Below are 8999 nucleotides of genomic sequence, written 5' to 3'. Positions count from 1 at the left end.
CCTTTTTGCCCAATTATCGCCGGGGGGGGGGGGGTGTTCATCCCCTTTATCGCCCCAAATTCGTCCAAATTCTCACTCAGTACGTTTGGCTTGGTTTGGGGGATTATTGTATTTATAGCTGTCGGGCCTACTGGTGTTGAAAAAGCACACACATTAATTAGACACATAATGTCACATTTACCCGGTTTCCACCCGGTTTTTTGTGTTTAATGATTACGACACTACAATTCCCACACGTTTTTCTTAGTTTTAAATAATTTAAGTATTTAGCATAGAAACACACAAAATGGTCCTTTAACTATTGTTGACTTTGCTCTTTTAGTTCCCGTTTTTCATATATTATAATATTTTATATAACTAAAAACGTCCAGACACGTAAGATTACACTGACAAATTGATCATAATTTTGCCAGATGAACAAAAGGTAGTGACCGGCCCACCCATCAACTAGAACAAATTGTTCCAAATAAACTCGAGCATGCGGCCTACTAAAAGAAAGTCATAGGGCTACTGTTAGACCAAGTAATTTTTTATGTATATTTTAGTTTTAACTTAGTAAATTTCATTTATAACAATTTGGTCCATATTTTATTGTACATTTGAATCAAGCTACTAAAAGACGCCCACATTAGGTGTCCTTAAGTGTCTAATAAAGAATTATAAAGGGTGATTTTATTTAGACATCCATGGATTTTATTCCAATACTCAAACGTCTTTTTTGCGTCGCTTATATATTTATACGTGGCGTGTAAATATCAACCTTATAATGTCAGTCTGGACATGCCAGATTTTATATGACGACTAGGCTATATGCATAGTATAAAGTTATGCATATTTATTTCTCATTAATTATATATATATATATATATATATATATATATATATATATATATATATATATATATATAAATTCAGTTTTATTTATTATCTATCAAATAACTGCCACATTAGTCATATTAAGATTTCTGGATCCGTCACTAAACTCGGGTCACAAGGACCCGTATTTTCTTGCCAAACAGAAAATAGTCATTTACATTTATATACCTTCTTTTCAACATGTAGGACCATACAATCTCATCTAGATGTCATATACATTTAACAACAAAGAAAGAGAACCAATTCAATCAAGGTAAGATCTTCGTGCGCAATTTCGTTGCAGGATGTCGAAAGCTGTGGACAATGATGCAAAATGAGTGCACATTTCGTGTTTAACTTATCACGTATCGCGGACTATTGTTTGTGGAGTCCATTTGAGATGCAAAGTCAACTTTCCTGATTTACACCCGTCCAACGCGAATGTCTCTGTGAACTCGCCTTCTAATATGACCCGTGAAAGTGTCATTATGCATTTTCCCATCTTGTCCTGCACAACATAAACTTAATCATATGTTTTGTTAACGAGAATCGGATTACATGAATAGATATGACATAAATGTGTACCTTTCCAAAAGTATCATGATCCCACACTTCACACATTAGCAAATCGCGTAATCCGTCCTCGACAACAAAGTCGAATGTTTGATTCCATACAGGATTCAAGGTGTTGTTTATAACCTGAAAACGGATAAGCGTGTTACCAAAGAAAATATTAGGGGTGTGCACGGTTCAGTTCGTGTGGTTTTGGGCTACACACAAACCGAAAACCAAATTTCCGTCTTTTTTTTACTTTTCATAATCTTTCGGTTTCGGTTTTGAGATTCCATTTGGTTTTGGATGCGGTTTTTTCGGTTTTGCTAATCAGTCTAAAAAACCTTTTGGCCAAAAAAATTTGACTCAATATATTGAATTTGGGCCTAGTATTTTTTTAAAAAAAGTTAATGATTAGTAGATTATTATACTTGGGCCTAGAATATTTAGGGCTAATAAAAGATACTTAACAATCAAGATTAAAGATAAAAAATCAAAAATTCAATACAAAAATTAAAAGACATAAAATAAAACAAAATTCATATTATAAAAGTCTAGAAGTGCTTAAAAATATTCGGTTCGGTTTTAATGCTTACGGGCGGTTATTACAGTTTTTTCGGGTTTTTCGTTTTTCGCAAAAGAAAAAACCGAACCAAAACCGTTATTTCAGTTTTCTCAAAATGACAAAACCAAACCACGGGTTTCTAAGTCAGAAACTTACTCTTGTTTTCAGTTTTTGTTCGGTTTTCTTCATTAAAAGTACAACATAAGGATCACTTTTTCCCATAAGATCAACAGCAGGCAAATCTTGAGCAGACATTACTGTTACCGAAAGAACTCCTCTCCTTATAACTTCTTTTTTCTTTTGTGCAGCAAGTTTTGCAGGATCCACATCTGTTTCACTAATCCCGGATTTAAGAGCCTTTTCTAAATCGGTTAATCGAAAATCAGGGTTAATCGGATTCTTGAGTCCGGTGTCTGTGCCAAAAGGACAATACAAGAGCTCCAAATGCACCTGAAAAATGTTGAAAAAGAATTCGACGTCGGATAATATAGTTAAGAAAAAGAAAGAATCGCCAAAATGACCATTTTGACCGATAAGTTTGACAAAATAGACATGAATATTGGCCATTTTGACCGATAAGTTTGACAAAATAGCCGACTTTTTTCTTTTACAAAAATATCATTTGACTTTTCTTGTTTTTATTTAAGAAAAAAGAAAAAAAATCCCAAAATGACCATTTTGACTTATAAATTTGAGAAAATAGCCTTGACCAATGACCATGTTGACCAATAATTTTAACAAAATAGTCTTGACCTTTTATTTTACAAAAATATCATCTGACTTGTCTTGTTTTTATTTAAAAAAAATTGTTTCAGCCAAACAAAAGCTTCCACACGGCACACCCTCCTATGCAACTTTAGCGCCACGATTTTGAATAAAACAATTTATATTTTATTCCACCAATTTGACTCGTTAAAGATATATAGACAATATATCACAATTTTGAATTTATAGTACCTGGCCTCTATTCTTAGTATCTCTTTGAATTTCCAAATCTTTAACGAGTTTGATCCACATATCTTTAACCTTTCCGGGCTCAAGATCCTTTATGGCAACATGGCCACAACCGATCAATTCAGAAGCTTGAACTCCTTCATCATCAAACACTCTTATTGTAAAGTATTGCGTATTAGGATCTTCGACAGTGAACTCGAAATGCTCATTCCAAATAGGATTTAGTTGGTTGTTCTAGAAAAACAATCAACATTACATTCGTTAAAAAATAATAATAATAATAATAATAATAATAATAATAATAATAATAATAATAATAATAATAATAATAATAATAATAATAATAATTTACTTGATAACCAACTCTGGTCCAAATAATATTTCATGTATCCAACTTTGCTTCCATCATAAAATGATAACTTCATAAAAAGATTAGCTTAAAGTAGGGGTGTGCACAAATCCCAAAAAACCAATCCGAAACCGAAAAAACCAAAAAACCAAACCGAATTAGAAACCAGTGGTTCGGTTTTGAACTTTAGCAAAAACCGAAATATTGGTTTTGGTTCGGTTTTGTGTTTTGTTAAGAACCGAAAAAACCAAGAAATTAAAATAAGCATAACATCTTAACCATAACCATTAATACAAAATCTACCGATATTATTTGTTTAGTTTTAACCTATGGTTAATAACAAATATATTTGGTTTCCACATATGATTATTAACTAATGCACCTGATACTTTTAGTTTTGATTTTACATCAGTCGTTAGTTAGTTTTTAATATATGAGTTCCAAATATTCAATCGTCAGTTTAAAGAAAAAAAAAGCCCAATTTCAATATCTAGAGTCAAGTTTTTTTATGCCAAAAAAAATATATCATGCCTGATTAGCAAAACCGAAAAAACCACATCCAAAACCAAACCGAACCCAGAAACCGAAAAAACCAAAATCGAACGGTTTTAAAAAATCATAAAACCGAAAGTTTGGTTTTCGGTTCGGTTTTGGTCAAAAACCGCACCGAAGCGCACCACGCACACCCCTAGCTTAAAGCCTTAAACTGAAGAAACAATATATTTACTTGAAATAGATATTGGATCAAACTTGGTTATATTTTGTTAAGAATAATACGGTATTCTTACAACTGTCTTGCTGTTTTTCATTCTTGCACGTAGAGGGCGTACGAATAAAGTGGCAAACGGGTCAGACTTTCCTATAATGTCTTTATTTGTCAATTCTTTTGCTTCTATAAGCTTTACTTCTAATATTCCAGCAGGCTTCAACTCCAAGTCACTGAATCAAACATATTAAAATAAATATTTCCCATGAATAATTATAATGAGCTAGTTTTAGTATTTTTCGCAGAGACGTGTAATGTACCTATAGTCCCCTGCTAATATGGGTATGACGATTCGAACGGGCCATGTGATTGAATCCTCAACTGCATCCTTGATTGTTTCCTATATAAAGTGAATTATATTAGTATTATTTTCAGTAACAATCCACAAATAATTTTTAAAATGACAAAGTAGTACATTAGTGCAAACGAGCCAAGTTGAGCTTTTTCGAGCTTAAGCCGAGCCCGAGCCTCAAATAAAGCCCGTTTAACTATCGAGCCCGAGCTTGAGCCTTGTATGAGAGCCTCATTTAACTATCGAGCCTTCTGTATATTTTAAGGTTTTTTTTCTTTTGGACTTGTATGTATTAATTTACATTGCACAACCGAGCTCGAGCTGAGTTTTGGCTCGTTTAAGGTACTACATAAGTGTTAGGTATTAAATAGTAGATGGACTAAAGTGTAATTGTCTAATAGTTTAGGGTTATAACATGTAATAGGTTAATATACATATACGGTATCTGTGAATGTAAATGGTATCGATGATTTGAGACTAAAGTCTTCTTCTTTTCTGTACTTCTTCCTCATTATCGATCATACACTTGATTACCAAATTGATACGTAACAATAAGCTTGAGCCGAGCTAAGGCTTATTTAAGGTTTTTCTCAAAATACATAAAAACAATTAAATACGTATATAAATTAATTAATAAATAATAAACGAGACGAGCCGGAGCTAGAAGAAAGTCAGAATCAACTCACGAGCCGAGCTCGATCTTTAGAAAAGGAGATCAAACCGAGCTGAGCTCAATCTCAAGCTCTCCTAAGTCAAAACGAGTTGAGTATGGACCTAGTCGAGCTCGGGTTGGGCTTGTTTACACCCTACAAAGTAGGGGACAGTCTTAGGCTATGTGTAGTGGAGGGGCTACAAAATGGGGCGTTTTGCGCCATGTGGCGCCCAGTCAGCAAATGGTAGGTTTTTGTTTTTGGGGTGTAATGGTGTTGTAACCCCTATATATATGTGTGTATATATATAACACATTTGAATATAATAATAATAATAATAATAATAATAAAAGAAAAGGAAGAAAGGGTGACATCTGCTTCCCTAAAACGAGTTGAGTATGGACCTAGTCGAGCTCGGGTTGGGCTTGTTTACACCCTACAAAGTAGGGGACAGTCTTAGGCTATGTGTAGTGGAGGGGCTACAAAATGGGGCGTTTTGCGCCATGTGGCGCCCAGTCAGCAAATGGTAGGTTTTTGTTTTTGGGGTGTAATGGTATTGTAACCCCTATATATATGTGTGTATATATATAACACATTTGAATATAATAATAATAATAAAAGAAAAGGAAGAAAGGGTGACATCTGCTTCCCTAAAACGAGTTGAGTATGGACCTAGTCGAGCTCGGGTTGGGCTTGTTTACACCCTACAAAGTAGGGGACAGTCTTAGGCTATGTGTAGTGGAGGGGCTACAAAATGGGGCGTTTTGCGCCATGTGGCGCCCAGTCAGCAAATGGTAGGTTTTTGTTTTTGGGGTGTAATGGTGTTGTAACCCCTATATATATGTGTGTATATATATAACACATTTGAATATAATAATAATAAAAGAAAAGGAAGAAAGGGTGACATCTGCTTCCCCCCCCCCCCACCACCACCACCACCACCACCACCACAAATCGCCCATTTGTAACCCAGGGGGTGGTGTTGTCGCCCCTTTATCGCCCCTAAACCATCAAATTTGTCGCCCATTACATATTGCCTTATAGACTAAGATAAATATCATCAACATTATGTAAAGATGTCCATGGGTAAATTGGTAATTTAGTATGAAAATTACCACATGTTAGGTATCAGGTCAAAACGGGCTCAGGCCAAAGCACAAGAATTTGCAGGGGAAAAGAGGAAAAAGAAAATAGATCAAACCTCTATGGCTTCAGATACTCCAGGAAGTGCTGATAAATCTCCACCGATAACTTTTAGCGTAAAATCCAGTTGTTTCTGTGCATGAAAAACATACAAAATAGTTGAACCAAAACTATAGTTACAAAACTTGTAATATATTTAAGTGACAAAAATAAGAATGAAAGTCATGTCACACCTTTTCTCTCAATGAAAATAAAACTGCACCAAAACAAGGAAACTCATCAACTAATGGTTTGAAAATGAGTCTGAAAAGGCCGGTAAACGCGATATTTTTTACCTGTTGCAAGAATCATAAGTAAAAAAAATATACCAACAAACATTTTCTGTTATATCAAATATTATAACAAAATTAATATTTTTTACCTGTATAGGTAAAGCCACACCAACTTTGGTGACTATATCCAAAATAACATTAGGATTTCCATCCCATTGCACCTCTAATTCCATCGTAATTTCTCCAGGATCGCCTTTATCTACTGATATTCCTACATCACAAAAAAAACACACAAAATAAAATATATCGTTAACAACAGTATTTCCGTAACCTTTATAATATTCAAACTTAACATTAATCTCGTAATTTAAATAATATTAAATTAATAAATCGTTAATATTCCGTTAAAATATAATATTCCATTCAAAAGGGGATGGCGGAGCAGCTTGTTGCCCGCCTACCTGCCTCTCTATTGTAATCGGTTCCTTTTATTTTAGCTTAAGCTGTTGTTAAGTAAAAAAAAAAACTTAAGTTTTCAAAATATAATATTATAATATCAAACTTCATAAAATATAATATCACATTAATATAAAAAGTTTATATAAAAGTATTGAAGTAACATATGAGTAAAGAATATTAGAATAAATCAAATTGATTAACAGTTGCACCGCTATATTTTATCTGTTACTACTATAGTTTTCTCACTATTTTGTGTATTAGTAGTTTACTCTTATCTGGATACTATACTATATGTTACATGTTACGTGTGGGATCTTACTGGGTACGTTTGTTTGTCAGTGATTAACAACAGGACAAACCTGTAAATTGTGGAGCCACGGTACCAAGGGTTAACTTTGAAAAGTTCATAGAAGACAAAACCATCGGTTTGTATTGCTCGAGTATCGGCTCCACAGTGCTTCGTATTAGATCCGATGCTGCCTATGCTAGCATCCAAACAAAACTATAAAAGTTTAAAAATTTTAATAAAAAAAAAATATTTTTATAAACAAAGTGATCAAGTACCTCATCAACATATGGCCAAATCTTGTTCATTATGTGATTAAGCCAATTTAACTGCAGTTCATAACGTAAACTTGTTAGTCATCAAAACCGATTATTATACATTTATACGAAACATGTTTACTAATTAATAAACAAAATGTAACTTAACTTTTGCCTCTTTGAAAAAACAACCCACGGCGGGTAATACTCTCCGGGAAGAAGCTTTCTTGAATCCGCCACCGTCATCCTTGCAAACGCTGCGATCGTTGCAGCCTATAATAAACAATAAACATTTTAAAACAAAATATAAAATGAAACACACATACCTCATTGCATGCAACATTAATACATGCAACATTACATGCAAGATTCCATGCAAACTATTTAAAAAATAAAATCTTTTACGTGACGCGTTAACGTGTAAATACCAGATCAATACGAATAGCTGTTCGGAGGATCTGGTAACGCGCTAGAGACACCATGAAACCGATGCCGAATGCGACACCGAACAAGAGACCACCAAGGAATCCCATTTGTAATTGTATTTTAACACAACCCAAATGAAAATGATTATTACTCTTTTATCCGTCATTGAATATAATAGTTTTTATTGGTTCAGGCATTTCGTCGAACAGGTTGCAGCATGGAATCAAATTTGTTTCTTTTCGTGTAGGGAATGAAAGACAAAGATGATTACTTGAAATAGATATTATTGGAATCAAATTTGTTCTTCTTTTTATAAATAATATTATAGGTCCGTAAACGAATCAAACGAAGCCATGCTCGTGTCGTTTATTTAACTTTAACTTTAACTGAACACGAACACGAACACGAGCACATGAAACCTAGATGAACAGTTAATAAACGTAAACGAACATAACCGTACAAACGTAAATGAACATAATTGACCAAACATAAACGAGCATACGTAAGTCCAGCTATTACCAATTTTTTTAACTCTATAAAACATTGAATCAAGCTGAGCTTAAATGAGCCCAAACTCGAGACTAAAGTAAACCTATTTAATAACACGTGTTCGAGGTTCGTTTATTAAGCTCGAGCCAGCTCGCAAGTTAAACGAACCTCTTATTTATATATGTTTTTTTTTTAATTTATGTAATACATTTTTACAATATGTAAATAATAATTTATATTGTGTTATATATAAAAAATATATATTAGAATGCATATAAACTAATTAATAAATAATAAATGAGTCAAGCTCTAGCTTGAAAAAGCTACTCATGAGCCGAGCTTTGGAAAAACAACTCGAAAAAGCCGAGCGAAGCCTAACTGTATCAGGCTAGTCTCTACTTGTTTACACGTCTTTTAGTAAATATGTATATGGAGTTACTTAGTACAATGTAAAAATGGCAAAGCATTTTGTTTTAATATTAGTATTTACAATTAATGGCTGTACACTTCTTTGGTGATTGTAATTTAAAAAAAATATATATATACTAATCTTTAGTTATAGGTCTACAAAAAAAATGTAGTTTTGCACTCTTTTAATTTTAATTTAACCTAGCGGTGCACAAATCAGGTTTTTCAAATACCCGGGTTGGAGTATGACACCGGGTTCAGGCTTGACCGAGTATT

At 33.5% G+C, this 8999-nt stretch overlaps 1 protein-coding gene across 1 annotated transcript; it reads right to left on the bottom strand.

The window, feature by feature from the left end:
- Positions 1-1031: 1031 nt before the first annotated feature.
- Positions 1032-8126, bottom strand: LOC143627024 (synaptotagmin-4-like). The gene is made up of 13 exons (XM_077096931.1): positions 7829-8126; positions 7564-7673; positions 7422-7467; positions 7217-7337; positions 6548-6669; positions 6360-6461; positions 6185-6259; positions 4302-4381; positions 4064-4214; positions 2930-3160; positions 2129-2422; positions 1441-1554; positions 1032-1363 (listed from the first exon to the last, which is right to left on the bottom strand). Exons 1-13 carry the CDS (start codon positions 7931-7933, stop codon positions 1217-1219), a joined length of 1698 nt encoding a protein of 565 aa, XP_076953046.1. The 5' UTR covers positions 7934-8126; the 3' UTR covers positions 1032-1216.
- Between the last annotated feature and the right edge of the window lie 873 nt (positions 8127-8999).

This window comes from Bidens hawaiensis, unplaced genomic scaffold (assembly GCF_021521415.1).
Source record: "Bidens hawaiensis isolate Kalapana, Puna unplaced genomic scaffold, B.hawaiensis_p1.1 tig00004595_1, whole genome shotgun sequence".
In the NCBI taxonomy this organism is placed as follows: domain Eukaryota; kingdom Viridiplantae; phylum Streptophyta; class Magnoliopsida; order Asterales; family Asteraceae; genus Bidens; species Bidens hawaiensis.
This window is presented reverse-complemented; position numbering and strand designations above follow the sequence as displayed.